General features: G+C 39.4%; 1 protein-coding gene across 4 annotated transcripts in view; it reads left to right on the plus strand.

Moving 5' to 3' along the window:
- The window catches only part of LOC122801775 (amyloid beta precursor protein), a 3,200,820-nt gene that overhangs the window by 2,901,980 nt on the left and 281,538 nt on the right, over positions 1-17,302 (plus strand). For 2 of the 4 annotated variants that reach the window (XM_044071353.1, XM_044071355.1), the window contains one exon: positions 6,466-6,519. The exons of the other annotated variants lie outside the window; for them this stretch is intronic. In XM_044071353.1, coding sequence (XP_043927288.1) covers positions 6,466-6,519 — 54 coding nt within the window. The remainder of the gene's footprint in view (positions 1-6,465; positions 6,520-17,302) is intronic. 4 annotated transcript variants of the gene reach the window in all.

Raw genomic sequence — 17,302 nt, forward strand, 5'->3', positions numbered from 1 at the left:
CTCCTTTGGTTCTCATGTCTTGAATTTGTGGTATGAAACTGTGGAAGGAAATGTAACCTGTTATAGCTAAGGTGCTCTCCGCAGCTTTAAACCAGGTCTCGGTGACTGCACAAATGTCAGCATCTTCCAAGGTAAGGACTGCTTCCAGTGAGTGCAGTTTCTGGTTTAGCATTCTAACGTTTTTAGCAGCATACCCTTGAGGTTGATTTAGAGGGTACTTTTACATCGAAAATTTTGTTCTTGGGACATTGCCTAAAATACCACAATGGGGGTGATGAGCCTTACCCAATAACCAAAATCCCAGGAGTGACAGATGGTCATCTGTGGCAAAGCATCAAGGTCTGTCGACCATGTCATCCCAGGCTGACAGATATCAGATCCCCTTTGACACCAAAAACTATGCCAATTTGTTGAAGTCAATCGTTTTTTATTTGTACTGAGGTATCATCCAAGGCGAAGCTAAAATGCTGCTTAAGGCTAGGGACATACTTGCCTGAGACACACAGTCAGGAGAGCTCAGTCACATCTCTCTTCATGTAGTCCAATGAGGTACGTCTCAAGCTGTTCACACCTGCATGGACTATGACAGTGTCATAACAGTAACTGTTGTTGAGAGATGAGTGCATTTGTGATGTGGCCGATCCTGGCACCTGACAGACAGCTGACCATTACTTTTTCCTTATCTTACCTGATGAGAGGGACATTTGTGTTTCTCACACCTGAGTCACCTGTGACTAAGATGTCTGTTTTTGTGTTATGCCTTAGGGGCTTGACTGGTGAGACACTGTTGTGTGATATATTATGTCTGCTATGTTTTGCCAAGGAATTATTATGTGAATTGTGCTTGTGTTTGTGTTTGGGATGTCTGTGATGTTTAGGTAAGCTTTTGGTAAAGACCTCCGCATATGTAGGTTTGTGTGTTGTTGGGTTGGTAGGTGCAGGAGGTGAGGTGTGCATGCTGACAGCTTGCTTAGTATCAGAAGAACTGATTGATGAGCGAGAGAGCCTGAATTCTAGGTTCTTGGTATAGATACATCTCTCAAATAATGAATTTGTATTGACTAGAAGTAGGTTGTCAGTGTACATGAGGCAATTGTTACATTGCCTCAGGATGCCCATGTCGAGCAGGCTGGCTGCAGAAACTGGGAAATTGTCCGTCCATAATGCTAGGTAAGTTGATATGGTCAGAAAACAGGGAGAGGACAGAAGAAGTAGACAAAAATATATGAAGGGCTAGTGGGTAGGATCTCTGTTGGTACCTCAGGAGCTACACTGAATGTATCACCTGTCAGTGAGGGACAATCGCAAGAACTTACCAATGGAGTACCAGCAGAGAACTGAGGGAAAAATCAATTGCAGATATTTTAAATCACAAAATATCATGTTGCACTACAAATATAAAAATGATATAATGAGAAAAACAAAGAAAATATGTTTCATAGTAGAGTGCAGTGAAAAACAATAGCATGAGTTAGAGAAAGTATGTGAGAAAAACTCATTAAATCATATTATTTGTCACATAGATAAGTATGTGATAAATGAGACCTGAGACAATTCTAATAAGATAGTTAAAGAGGTATTACAGATTGCATGATTAGAGACAGTGAGGGAAAATTGAGTAATGTCTTAGTTTGAGAGATGGTGTTCGTATTATGGTTATTTTATTTATTTTAATTTATTTTGCATTTGTTGACCGGGATAGTCCGACTGGATACATGTCCATTTTCAGCAGATGCCCGGGGAAAAAGCTCCAAGGTAGAACATACAGTAAAAATCACAAAATTATTACAAGTTACACACAGTTTACAGGCTCCAGTTGAGCAAGCAGGTAATGTAATCATACATTTTTACAACAGTGTTGACTAGGCCATGTAACATGATTACAGACTATAGAGAAGGATCTAGTCAGGTTTTGAACAAGGACATAGCTGGTAGGTTTTAAAATACAGCTTGAGGCTTTTTTTGAACTGAGTAAAAGAGGGTTCAAGAGTAAGATCAGCAGGAAGAGAGTTCCAAGTTTTGCCAACAGTTAGCAAACTGAGAGTCCCCAGCAGAGTTGTCGATTTTGGATGTTTGACCCAGTAGTTTATTAGAAGAGCGAAGTGACCTCAGGTTGCTATTGGGGTTGATGATATTTTTAAGTGCAGGCATATTATCAGGGTGGTTGAGAACTTTATGGGCATTTATAAGCTGGTTGTACTGAAGTAGGCTAGGCCATTCTAGCCACCCCAGAAGATTTAGGTTTGACAGTGGTGGGTCCTATAGGCCATGCCTGTTGCAAATCTAGAAATGTGGTTATAACAGCTGGACAGTTTGCTAAGACCGGATTTGTTCAAATTAGTGAGTAGAAGGGAGGCATAGAGAAGAGTGGAGAGTAGATGGGAATGAGCAATAGCAGTCCTAGCAAATGGAGTAAGGAAAGTTTGATCTTATAGAGGGAGCCACGTTTTTTGTTAATGGTTTTGATAGTTTGATTGACATGGATATCAAATTTGAGGGTGTTGTCTGTTGTGATGCCTAAGAGTTTGGTTTGCACATCTGGGGAGATAATGGTACCATTATTAGATTTTATGGTAGAGAGTAGTGAAGAAGACTTACAAGTTGGGGAGAAAAGATGCAACTTTGTTTTGTTATAGCAGGAAGAAGGCTGGAGAGAAAAGGATATTATAAGAAGAGTGCAGGGTAGAGTGTCTTCAGGTAGCTTAGATGAGTAGAGATGAAAGAGGTGGAGGAAAGATCTGCAGAGATGAAGTGGGTAAGGTAAGGTAGTGGGAAAAACAAAGCAAAGGAGGAGGTTCGAAAGGGTTGTGAGGCTTGACTTAGGTTGATGGGAGTGAGTGGAAGTGTATTGAGTACATTCAGCTTTGATTGGCATGGGAGCAGGTCCTTGATTTGGTAAAGTATTCTTTTTGAGAGCATTTAAAGGTGGGGAGGTTAGAAATAGTTCTGGTGGTTAGAGGTAAGGAGTTCCATTTTTTTATTACTGAGTACAAGTACAGGCTTTGTCCAGGAGAATTATTTGGTTTATTTGTGGTAAGACTTTGTTTGTCTTCTGATCTGAGAGTTCTTTTAGGGGAATATATGTTGATTAAAGAAGTAAGAGATGGGCAGGCTAAATGGTTTGTGTATGATTTTATGTATTGTTATTAGTTAAATGTAGAAGAGGTGGAGGGGAGTTCCAGCCAACTAAGGGTATGCAGAGCTTTACAGTAGTGGCTAAAGGAGGATGAATTAGTAATAAACTTGGCAATTGTGTTGTAGCAGCTTTCAAGTTTCTTTTTTATGGAGGATTGTGAATTGGTGCTCCATAGAGTAAAGAAGGCAGAAGGTAGGTTTTGGCTAGAGTAATTTTGTGGGTGTGCTCAAATAATGTTTGTTTCTGTATAACATGCCTAGCTTTTCATGGGTTTTCTTGATATTGCTTTGGATTTGAAAATCGAATTTAAGATTATCATCTGTTATGACTCTTAATTGTTTAGTATGGTGAACTAATTGCCATTTGCCAAAAAGATTTTGAAAGATGCTTTGTTAGGGGTATGAGTTTTGGGTGGTAATGAGGAGGAGTTTTATTTTTGGGTGTTGAATAAGAGTTGTGCTCTTGTAAAACAGGTTTCAGTGGAGATGACAGCTTTGTTCAGTGATTTGTTGGAGGTGTGTTAAGGTGTTTGAAGAGCAGATGATGGTAGTCATCTGCATATTGAATTAAGGTGCCTTTACAAGAAGATGTGAATGTAGGTTATTGATGAAAATATTGAATATTAGAGGGTCAAGGATGGATTCTTGTGGGACTCCTGTGGAAGTGTGAAGGTATGCTAAGATGAATCTTGCCATTTTGCAGCTTATTGCCTGTTGTCAAGATAGCTAGAGAACTATTAGCTAGAGATAATAGACCCAGCGTGGAAAGTTGATTACGAAGTTTATTGTGAGATACCATGTCAAAGGCTTTTGATAGATCTAGAAATACTGCAGATACAAGTTTATTAGAGTTGCAAGCCTTATTGACAGTGTCTGTAAATGACTGTAATGCAGTGGAGGTGCTGTGGTCTGGCAGAAATTCATGTTGTGTATTGATGGTTAGCTTATTTTGTAAGAGATAGTGGAAAACTTGTTGATGTATACAACTTTCAATGATTTTAGGGAGGGGGAGACAAGATGGGCTATGGGACGGAAGTTTGTAATATCAGAGGAATTACCTCCTTTATGTAGGGAATAATATGTCATTTTCCATAAGTTAGGGGTGCAGGATTCTGTTATTGATCTGTTAAAAAGAATGCTGATTGGGTATGCTATTGCATCTGTATCTAGGTTTAGGTGTTTCAGAGGAAAGTTGTCAGCTGAGGAGGAACAAGATTTTAGTTTATGTAGAAGTTTTTATGAGAGTTTTAGAACTAACCCTGGGAAAAATTTGCCGTTTGGGTATTTAAGCTTTTGCGATTTTCATCTTGCGAAAATGGATTTTGATTATATGAGGTTCAACCTTTCGAAGTAGATCCGTGTGTGTGTGTGTGTGTGTGTGTGTGTGTGTGTGTGTGTGTGTGTGTGTATAGATATAGATATTTTTTAATGGACTTGGTTTGCTGTACGGACTACAGTGAAAGAGCTCTGCCAATCTGCATGTCTTCTACTTGCTTCTTTGAAACAGTTCATCTCCATCTGAGATTCTGGATTGCTGAACTATTGATAGGTTTGCAATCATCTGCTATATCTAATTTTTGGTTTTCTTCTCACAACCATCCAGTTATTCAGTTACGAGTCCACTACTTTTGTTCAAATGATGCATTGTATTTGTAATTCACTCCTTAGTTTAGATTTAAATGCAGTGCTGAACACCTGGTCAACAAAGGATAAATAAATTAAAAATGTTTAATCTAATATATTCAGATTCAATCCGGCTAACACACACTGTTTTGAAACAGGTTATTTTTAGTTTAAGTCTCTTCTATTTTTTATTTTTATATTATTTGTATGAGACTAACTTACATTTACATTCTCTACACACTGTCTAAAGTTTCTCTAAATATTAAATGATTGTCATATACTTTGTATTTATTTTTAACCAATATTTTTATATTATGTTTAATTTATAATTATTTAAACTGCAAATGTTTTTTGTTTTGTTTTCGAAGATTGAAAAATTGTTTTTAAAATGTTTTGTAATAATTTGGAACTTTTCTCCCCAGGCCTCTGCTGAAACTGGGTTTCTACCCAGATGGACTTTCCCAGTAATCAAATGTCAATAAATTAATTAATTAATTAAATTCTACCTCTGAATTTCAGTATATTTGACTCAGACATGTGGACATCATTTTGTTTTCCACAGATACTAAAATTCACTGCATAGCAAGTCAAAATTATTTTGCATTAAATTAAATGGTGTGTCTTTCTTATAGTTAATATGGAGCATTAGTCTGTACTTAACATGTTTTGTCTTATTTTCATCATGATCTGCAGATTTTTTTTTTTGAGTTTTTTGCTGTTTTAACAAATTATAATTTCAAAACAGATTGTGTTGCCTTCTGTTTAAATAAAGCAATAATGTTAAGGATTATTTTTATAATCACTTCAGGATGGATTTTTGTAGCTTAAGAACCTGTTTTAGGGATTCAAATGATATGTGCATATGTGCAGACATGCATTGGAGCACACACACACATGGTTACATATTTATACTCCATCACCAATCTGTTGGTTTCAAACTTGTGCTTTGAATTCATGTTTTACTAAGCCAGATTTTAAGATGAATGAGTAATTTGGAGCAGTCCTTTTAGGATGATCCAGAAGAGGCATTTTGGTAGACATAGTATAGTCAGCGATGGTGTTTTGAGATTCTTATCCTTTATACTTCTTCCATGTTTTCTTCTTTCTTTTTCCCGAAGGCTGTATCTGAAACTGTGCCTAATCCAGTGACATTCACTCTTTGTCAAACATTGTCTTCTTGTTTGTTACTACAATAGTAGTTTTATCCTAAGTTTCCCAAACGTAGAGGTCCTAAAGGGGAAGAAGAGATTGAGACACCCATATGGGATCCCACCACAAATGGACTCTGGTTAGTACATGCTATCTCTTACTCAGATGACTTTGGGTCCAAAAATATGTCAGTTTATCTTTTCTCAAATGTCTACAGTTCAGGTAAGTGCAGAGTTTTTATTGTAAACATGCTGAATTCCTTTATTTCAGTCCAGTGTAAACAATTACATAGCTGAAACAGTGGCAGTGTGACAGAAATGATGACCTGAAAGAGGAACTATAGATATTTGTTCATGCATTTTCCCATTGTTTTTCTCTTCTTTTGTGAGAATTAATCATTTCTTCTGGCTGCTGCTTTTTGTTTGGAAAACTTTATTTATGGCTTGTAATATTCCTGCACTTCCCCATCAATTAGCACTTATCGTGACTTTTTTTTTTTTTGTTTTTTTTTTTTTGTTTTTGTTTTCATTGGTTTTGCTTCATGATGCACGTGCCCAGTTGAGCCAGTTGATGCCCGTCCAGCTGCTGATAGAGGACTGACTACACGACCAGGTACATAAGTTGCATGGCTTTTACCTAACCCCGTTATTTATGCATGTGTCCATGCCTGTTAATGTGTGATCAGCTTCAGTTGTAAAGTTGTCATGCTAGTTGCATTAACCTTCCCATCACAAGATTAAATGGAGAAGTGATGTGATCTGTTTTATGTTTAATTTTTGAAAACAGTGGAAAAGAAACCAGTGATTAGAGCAACTTGTTAAGATTGAATGCAACACTTGTAATCTTTGGCATCACCAGAAGGAATTACTTCTTTAAAATTAAAATCAAAAGTTAGGAATATGCTTAGAATTTAAGGGTTATAGAATCAGATGTATGTAATTTAATATTAAGAACTCACAAGCATCATCATAGGTGCTTGGCACTCTATACTTCACACCAGTGGTTCCCAAACCTTTTCGATTCTCGTCTCCCTTGTTGAATCCAGGTTTTCCCAAGATGCCCCCCTAGAGGTATAGCAAAATTTCCAGGAAGATCAATAGTATGAGCTGCTATGGCCTCTGTTTTAGAGATGTTAAATATCGACCATTTAAGAATTAGCCACTGATGAACAGACCCAAATCATCAAGTGTATTCTAAACTATTAGGTAATTTGTTGTTTTTATAGTCTGTTTGAATAGCAGCTACTTTCAGAGCTAGCAGGGGTGATAATGCTGAGAGTGGCCACACACAAAGCTATAACTAGAATATAGAAGAATGGAAAATATGGCAGGAAAAAAGAATTAAAAATTCACAAAAGATAGGGGCCTTCTGGAAAGAGACAGGAAGAACAGGAATTTGTGATTTTGCCAAATGAAACTGAATTTTGGAAAGCAACATATTTGATCTTGTTAGTAAAGGGACTTTTATTAAATTATTAACACATCATTGCACACAATTATAAGTCCATTCAAGCAAGTGCTGGTAACTTTACACTTCCCTCCATCTTTTTATTACCCTCTCACATCATGAAAGTTAAACATTTTGCAGTTATCAACTTTAACTTCTCATTTCTATTCATGGCAAGATGATAATAAAAGTGTTGCATTAAAAGGAAGCAGTTGGTACATTAATGTATATGCTCAGCCTCTGTTATAATCACTTTCTAAGATAGTCCTCTGTGCATAGTGAGATTCTGCATGAAGTAGACTAGATTAAAAGCTTCCAGTAGTGGCAGCACCTCTTACATAGCAGAGGAGAACCATATATGTACAATGCAGGAGGATATGGAATATGCAGACAGCATGAGGAAGTTTTTGAGGCCTACAATGTGTTGGAAACTGACATTGAACCTAGTGTTTCTCTGTTTATAGTTCTGTATTTGTTGTACAAGTAGATTAAATACAGTCACTTGGCCCTTGCTAACTAACTACCACAACATTTGCAGTCTATTTCAATATGCCTCCCATGTGTGAATCACTTCAACTGTATCAGTCTACCCATAAAACAAAGCCAGTGTTTGATGTCTATCCCAGAGAAGCAAACTTTCATATTCCTCCCACACATCAGAAATTTATCCCAGTAACATCTTGCAGTCTCAGCTCCTCACTCCAGCATTGTGTCATCAACAAATTTAGCACTCTGTCTTAACTCGAGTAATCTACTCCAGTTAGTGCTCCACAGTCTACCAGAAAAAATCCTTTCTTAGTATTACCAAAATCTACACTAACAGTTTATCCAGTGTTATTAGCAAGTTGTAGTAATACCAGTCTAACAGCTGTGGCAAACATTCAGCTGATGCTTTGTCTAGCAGTTGGTGCAGAGGGCTATTAAGGCTTATGAACTACTGATGAGTGATTCCATTTCTCTGTGTAGTACTCAGCAAGACACTTAACCAAACAGTGCTACTGGTCTGATCCTCAAAAAATGCCCACATGGACATACCTCTCAACTGTCCACATTTTCACAGAATATCCAGATTTTTGCCTCGTATTTTTGGTCTTTTCTTCAAAGAATTTGTGGTCTTTTTGCAAATCACTGAGTTTTAGACTTCATATCTTTCAGAAGAAAATGCATGCTAATACAAATCCTGTTATTCTAGTAACTTTCTAAGAGCAATATTTAAACACTCCCTATTTTTGGGGTCTTTGTCTCCCAATTCTTTTAGGCTTTGTTCATATTTCTAGCACTAACAGTTTGAGAGGTATATATGTAGATAAGTGCTTTACCCTGGTAAATAAAGAAGCTTTGAACCCTAATAATCCAAAGATGGTGTCACAAGCTCACACTCGCAACATTATACTTGTCTATCTTAATGCCCACTCTGCAAGTTTTATACCGCTACTCTGAGCATCTCCAGCCCCATCCATAAACCTTAAAATTCACCTAGAAGGGCTAAAATAATGTATCACAGAATATTTGAAATCAAACCTATATGTCTGTCCAGCACACTACCCAGCTCACAACTTGTGTTTACCTTCACCAAGGAACCACCTTAAGGATATGTGCATCTATCAGTTGTGTTGAAGAGACTGTCCACCTGCGCAAAATGCACAGACGCACACAGACACACACACACACATACATATATATATATATATGTGTGTGTGTGTGTGTAATACATATACTCACATGCATACAAACCTCTCAACCTCTTACATGATGTACACCATTTGAATAAAACCTATTTTCAATGCAAGCTCAAGGAGAAGAGTATCAAACAGAATTTGCAAGTAGGTGCAACTATATAGAGCTATACATGTTATGACCAGGAATACCCTGCAGGTCCGTGTCCATTTCCAGAAGAGTCAGAGAGAGAAAAACTTTGGGGACAACTGTTAAACAGACTTTACAACACATTAAGCATGATTGCTATTCTGTTAATAATTTAGAAAATTCAATGTACAATGAAAAAACTGAAAATAATGTAAAAAGAATACATGAAATATCTGTCAAGACTCTGCACATTATCTTTCAACTGTACAGATGTTGACAGAATGTTCAGATTTTTGGCTCATATTTCTCTGTTACTTATAAACCTTGTAGGTTTCTGGAAAGTCATTGCAGAATGAAGTAACTAAATTATGAGTAATTTGTGTTTTAGATTTCATATCCATCTGAAAATACATGTTAACACCAAACCTTTTTATTGTAGCAACTTTCTAAGTTGATAAAAGCAATATTTAAAATGTGGCCCTATTTTGGGGCCTTATCCCCCCACCCCCACCGCATTATTTTTGGCTTTGTCCAGATTTCTTGTGCTAAGAGGTTGATGGCTCTGCCTGGGCATGAGTCAAGTTAATTTCTGCCACACTTAAGTCAAGAGTTACATTTACAAATTAGTATAAATAAATTACAGAGGTATAGCAAGCGTATTATGAGGAGTGAAGACATATCGAGTCCCTTGATTAATGCAAGTGTCGGTATGGCTGAAACAAGGACAAAATCTAGCTCATGAAGTAATGGGGGGGACTCTTTTTACCAGCAAATAATATCCGCAGGGTTCCCCACATTTCAATGTTCAGCCTAAAAGTACATTTCTCTGCCTGTATTTTAACATTCATTTGGCACTTACTTGATCTGAAAATGTGAACGTATCAATGTTACTGTTTCATCTCCCCTTCACTGCTCCACAGTTTGGTTTGAAGAACCAGAACCCTTGTTGAGTAGTCCAACAGGCAATAGCCCAATGCCACCACTGTGCCCTCCCTGGGCAGCAGGGAGTATAAAGCCCACAGTCTCCAGGCTGTCAGTGATTACTTAGGGTCTGTGTGGACTTGTCAGCTCCTTTCAGCTTTGTAACTACGGGATACAGTTTTGTAAAACTAAGACAGAGTTCGAGCCCGCCCAGCTCCCTCTTTAGACTAAAGCAATGTAAAAGGGCAGGAAATCATGAAAAAACAACAAACGTCTTAGAGACCCTTTGCCAAGAAACAGCCGCTTGTAACCCAATCCTTCTCGAAAAAGTACATAAAGTGCAGCTACGATGAGGATTTCAGTCTTGAGATGACTACGATGCTGTGAGAATGGAGCCAGTGTATGGTTTTGACACCAAGAAAGAGACAAACTCATGGCGTTTTCAAAAACAGTTAAATTAAAAGCAGATGTAAAACCCAGGGGACCTTGAACTGATTTCTGAAGGGGGGTTTTACTCAAGAAGATAATAGTGTGAGCTGCGAATACTTCTGCTTTGGAGTAAAAGTTAAAGAGTGGGGTAATATACTGAGTCAGACATACACGTACACATTTTATATATATATATATATATATATATATATATATATATATATATATATATATATATATGTTGGGCTGGTGCTTTGACGTTCTTTAAGCATGGTTAGTCTGCTATGCTGCACTTGTAAATTGGTCATGTCTTTGAACATTGTCGACAATTGTTCAAAGAAAGGGCTGCTGTCTGTGGTTTGGAAATCCACAGCCTCCTCTCAAAAGTTGAGAAGTTTTGATACCCCAATATTACCAATGCAGTCTGCCAAATTTGGGATGGGAGAAATTGATTTATTTCTTGCCTATTAACGTTAGCGGATCTTTTGTCAAGACTTATTCTTGCCTTTATTTTCTGAGTTAAATGTTAGTGCAAGCGGCCGCAAAATAAACCGCAAACTAATAAGCTTAGTAAGCTTATTAGTTTGCGGTTTATTTTGCACCTGAGCTTATTAGTTTGCGGCGCCCCTGTGAAGAAGCCGTGGCTCCTCAGGGAGCTGCGGCGCACACTTTGGGAACCCGTGCTTTACACATTGATATTGCAATGACAGTCCAACACCATTGATTCTGAGCAGTCAACCCCTACCATAGAATGTCCTCCTTGTCATATTCCAAATCAGAATTGATGTGCAGTAAATCTATCAATATTGGGTTGAAGTATGCCTTATATGCCAGACACAGGTCACCTCTTTATCTGTAAGACACTGATTATAGTGACAGAGCTTTGAGTCAGTCCATATAGGACTTGTTGCTTTTAGTAAGGTATCTTTTTGGGCATTCAAGTTGTTGCATCTGTCTGGACAGATACATGCCAAAGGGGGCATTAAAAATGATTGGCCGAATGAGGGCTGAATAAAAAGAGAAAATGACAACCCTAGATCTAGACACAATCCCTTTGTTTATAAGCTGTACAATATAGAAGGACTTTCTTACAACAATGGACACATGTTGGTAAAAAGTTGGATGTTCTTCGTGTTTCACTGTTGCAGTCATTACATTTGGGTAATCTGCTGGCAGGTTGCCCTCAGTCGGCCTGATTAACAAAGTCTTGGGTCCTCCATCGGTTGCTGTCTCCTCTTCCATGACGTCAGGGGTATAAAACATGCAGCCAATGCCATTTTCATCAGTCTTTCTTGCCGCGTGGTGCCCAAAGCAGAAGCAGTTCGCAAGTGCCGGTCGGCCGACTCCTGAAATTTTTGTTTTCGAGTTTCAGAACTGAAGTCTTCAAACTAAAGCTAAGTACCCTGTTGGGGAAATTTTTTCTTGCTCCTTACCGATGTCAGTAAAAGTTAATAATTGCATTACTTGTGGGAAGCAAATACCTCATAAGGATTTTCATTTGTACTGCATTCCTTACCTAGGCCCTGATCACAATGTGCCTTGCTGTCAGTTTTGTGCTAAATTTAACCAATGCTCTATTAAGCGTCAGTATGTTTTTGCTTCTAAATATTTTGGTTCAAGATTTAAGTACCCTAAAATGTTGTCGGTTAGCAATCTGACTACTGGAGTTCACAAAAAACGCAAGGAAAAAGACAGAGACAGACCGTCGAGGTCCCAAACCGACGACAAAGCTTCTCCTAAGCCAGTCGCCGGTACTCAGTGAGGAGCTTTCGCAGCCCCTGATGCTCATTACTTTTGAGTCGCAGGCCTCTACAGGAACCATTTCAGAGTCCTGTATGCCACGAGATTCGCAAAGTATTGAACCCGTGGATGTCTCTCCCTTGGATGGGTCCGGAGCCGCTGAGCAGGCACCAGCTTGTAAGGGTGTTTTCAGGCCTCAACATTTTTACATTAAACTGACCCCAGCAAAAAACCAAGGTCAAAAACAACTTCTATGTCTAAAAAAATGATGCATGAGCCACATACTCAGGCCCCCTATGCCTAAAAAACAAATGATCAAAATGGCTGAGGATTTAATTACCTTGCCCCCAAGGCAAGGCACTGATTATGAAGATTCAGATCAGGTTTCCATTTCTTCTGATTCCTCTTCTGATCAGGAATTTTCTGTTCCACCCTATGAGGATTCTGATGCAGAGGAATCCATCCCATCTGCGTCTCCTCCTGAGGATTACTCTTTTGGAGAGACTTTGCATACTTTAAGGGAACATTTTCACTGGGAGAGTCAGGACTTCTCTGAATCAGAAAAGAGGCTTAGGGATTTTCTTCTTCTTCCTCAGCATAGGCCTTTGGCTATACCTCCTGTATTAGACATTCTTGATGATGCAAAAAAGAAGTAACGCTGCTTTCCAAAGGTCCAGACTTTGAAGACGAGAAGTGAATATTTAGAAAAAACACAAAAACTAAACCACCACGATAAAACAATAAACCTTTAATCCAGTAAAAGTTGATAAGCGCTTTCACGTACACACTGGGTACGCTTCTTCAGATCTCAAAATACAGTGAAAACCTCTCATCTTAAATAGTATGCATAAATTCATTCAAAATCATTATTCAATCAATTATTCAATTAATTAATCAAGTGTTAACTCACATTTCTAAAGTATAGCAATTTGCAAACAGTACATTCTACTAGACCAACCTAGCTGATCAGTGTTATGTTTATAAAAAGCACTTACAATTTAATACTTAACAAATCACTATGACAATGAACTTATATTCTTGATGATGTGTTCTCGGAATCAAGCATGGCTCCTTATTCCCTGGCTCCAGCTCCTAGTAAGCCAGACAGATATTACAGGGTTCCTGATCCCCACAAATTTCTTTTCAAAAATCCAGCTGCTGATCCTGAGACTATTTCTCAGGGTCCCAAGGGTGTTAAGGCTTCTACTGCCAAAAATCCTACCCCTTCTGATAGAGATTCCAGGCCGCTGGATAGACTGGGTAAGAAGGTTTATACGTCTGCAACCTTGGCAATCAGGGCTTTAAACTGCCACTTTCATATGCTTAAATATCAACAACATGTTATGGACTTACTGAAACATAAAATGATGTTGATTTCTGATTGTGTGGAAAATAGAGTTGCAGGATTTATTGCATTCAGAAGAACAGGTTGGAAAGCATACTTTGCAATGTGGTTTTGATTCCTTGGAGGCCTCTTGTAGGGCCGCCATTACTGGAACTGTGATTAGAAGGCATGCCTGGCTCAAGGAGCAAAATCTGCCTGATCATGTTAAAGCTAAATTGTTGGATGCCGCTTTGCGTCATGATACTCTGTTTGGTAATAAGGCAGAAGAGGTTTTAAAGAAAATGGAAGACAAAGCTAAATCTATGCAAACTGTAAAAGATTTCTTGCAACTGCAGCCAGCCAGGTTCAGTAGGCACTGGCCAACTAAAAATTGGTCCTTTCCTGTGTCCATCAGAGCCACTCAGGGCAAATCCAGGCACTCAAAAGGCTCCAGATATCAATCACAGGGTTCTTACAGGTCAAAGCAATGGGGTGCCTCCACCTCCAAATCTGGAGGAAACAAAGCACAACCATACAGTAAGCAGTCTCAATGACTTTCCTCTACCATCTCCAAACACTTATCTTTTGGCTGCCCCCTTGGGGGGGAAATTAGCACTTCATGCTCAAAATTGGCAGTTAATTACCCAGGACAAGTGGGTATTAAACATAGTATCCCAGGGGTACAGATTTCATTTCCATACTTTGCCAATTCCAAATGGATGGCCAGATCTGCCACAGAACCAGTGGGCAGAGGCCCAGAAACAAGTCACGTCCCTCATGGATATGGGGGCTATTCAACTGGTACCAGAAAAGGAAAAAGGACAAGGATTTTATTCAAGACATTTCCTGGTACCCAGAAAAGACAATTCATGGTGTCCAAAACTGGACTTATCGATTCTGAACACGTTCCTAAACATTCCAAAATTCAAAATGCTGACTTTACAACACCTACTGCCTATTCTAGGCAAGAATGCTTGGTTAGTAACTCTGGACTTAAAAGAGGCATATCTCAATAAGGGAATCATGCAGAAGATAACTCCGCTTCAAAGCAAGTTTTTTGCTTTACCAATTATCTGCACTGCCCTTTGGCTTATCTACTGCGCCCAGGGTCTTTACAAAGTGCCTGGCACCAGTAATTGCATTCTGCAGACAAAGAAACATTGAAATCTGTCCTTATCTGGACGATTGTCTCGTTCAAGCAGAGTACAAGGACACTCTTCTTCAGCATCTGGCTTTTGTAAAAAGGCTTCTAGCATGCCTAGGGTACACCATAAACAAAAATAAATCACAACTGATGCCGTCTCAAATAATTACATTCCTGGGTGCAAGCTCGAATACAACTGCCCAGATGGCTTACATCATTACGTCATACAAACAAAGGCAATTGACAACATACTTCAAACAAATGGCAACAAAAACCCAGTTTATCTGCAAGACAAATTCTGCAGGCTTTGGGGTTCATGCATCCTGCATTCTACTAATTCCATGTGCGAGACTGCATATGAGGAAACTTCAGTGGTACCTAAAAAGTTTATGGAGTCAACATTGTCACAGCCTGGAAACAATGATTCCTCTCATTCCCTGCCTACAGCAGGAGTTTCTTTGGTAGGCAGAGAATGTCACCAAAACAAGAAACTGTCATTCACTCTACCCCCTACCACCCAAACCCTAACTACAGATGCATCAGACTATGCTTGGGGGGCCCACCTGGCAGGGAGATGCATTCAGGGAAAATGGAGCCCAAACCAAATGCATCTGCATATCAACCAGAAAGAAATGCTAGCTGTTCAGAATGCTCTGACAGCCTTCAAGGACTTACTTCATCCAGGACAACTACTGATAAAGACGGACAGCACCATAGTTATGTGGTGCATAAACAAGCAGGGGGGGGTACACATCCCTACCCCCTTTGCAGACCAGCCATGGCCTTGTGGAACACAGCCTTGACTTACCAAATACATCTTCAAGCTCAATTCCTGCCAGGAAAGCAAAATACTCTGGCAGACGACCTAAGCAGAAATCTTATGGACCCGCACAAATGGAAACTGGATCCACAAATGTTCAGCATGTTAAGACAGAAATGAGGGAGCCCAGACATAGATCTATTTGCCTTTCCCCAAAACTATCAGTTGGACAAATTCTGCACAAGAACTCATGACAAAAAAGCATGGAAAGTGGATTCTGTATCCTTCACCTGGAAAAACCTATCAGTCTATGCCTTTCCCCCTCTGCCTCTACTCTCCAAGGTCTTACTAAAAGTCAGACAGGAAAAAACAAAAATTATCCTAATTGCTCCGGACTGGCCTCGCCAGCACTGGTACCCACTTCTAAGGAATATGTCATACCTTCCTCCGTGATACTTGCCTCAAACACCTCACCTACTGTCTCAGCAGAACTGTCAAATTCTGCACACTCACCTGCAAACTCTGAATCTTGCAGCATGGCTAATCAACTAATTATTCAAACCACAGCTCTCAGTAAACCTGTGATGGATGTCATTTTGGAAGCCAGAAGGCCTAGTACTAGAAAGTCTTATGCTGATAAATGGAAGAGATTCTGTGCTTGGAACCAAGCACAAGGAATAGACACAGCAAAGCCCAATATTCCTCAGAATTTTACAATACTTAACTGAGATGCCTGACAAGGGCCTATCTTTTTCTTCAATAAAAATCCATGCCTCTGCCATCTCGGCTCATTACAACACAGAGCCTCCCCTCTTTTCTCATCCACTGCTTAAACAGCATCTCAGAGGGGCCAAAAATTTAAGGCTTCCCAGGAGAGCACCAACTCCTGCATGGGACCTTAATTTTGTGCTGGAAAAATTCACCCTGCCTCCTACTGAACCAGCAGCTACTGCTGATATAAAATTTCTATCTTGGAAGACGGCTTTTCTTTTGGCAGTCACTTCAGCAAGAAGGGTTTCAGAACTGCAGGCTCTCATGGCAGTGGAGCATTTCATTATTTTTTACCCGGACAGGGTGGCTCTCAGGACCAATCCTTGTTTTATGCCTAAGGTGGTATCCAGTGTGGCTCTTAACCAGACCATTCACCTGCCAACATTTTACCCAAATCCGCAGAACAAGGGGTAACGGATTCTGCATTCATTGGATGTACACAGGCAGCTAAGATTCTACTTAAACAGGACCAAATATCTAAGAAAGTCTGAGCAACTACTGGTAGCATTTGCTGCAGGATCAGAGGGGAAGGCTATATCAAAGCAGACTATTTCTAAATGGATAAGCCACTGCATTTGTTTCTGCTATTTGCACCATGGTAAATCAGTGCCCAAGGGGATTAGATCGCATTCCACCAGAGCTGCCTCTACTTCAGCAGATTTTCTCAGAGGGGTCCCATCCAAAGACATTCTAGAAGCTGCTACTTGGAGCTCTGTTCATACCTTCACAAAGCATTATCATTTACCTCTCTTCTCTAAATCCAGGGCAGGCTTTGCCACTGCAGTCCTGCAGGGCCTTATAACCGCTCCTAATGCTGTTTAGTTCCATCCTCCCATCCATAGCTTTGGGATTCTACCCAAATGTAATGACTGCAACAGTGAAACACAAAGAACATAGTACAGTTGTGTACATTTACCATACATGTAGATGTTCGAGTGTATTCACTGTTGCAGTCCAGGTTACCCACCCGCCATCCCCCATTCTATACCTTTTCTTTCCTTCACTATACTCAAAAGCCTTTGTGGTGTATTTGCTTTTAGTTGAAGGTAAAGTT

The sequence above is a fragment of the Protopterus annectens genome, chromosome 5.part0, assembly GCF_019279795.1.
Source record: "Protopterus annectens isolate FY-2018-M chromosome 5.part0, PAN1.0, whole genome shotgun sequence".
Taxonomy (NCBI): domain Eukaryota; kingdom Metazoa; phylum Chordata; order Ceratodontiformes; family Protopteridae; genus Protopterus; species Protopterus annectens.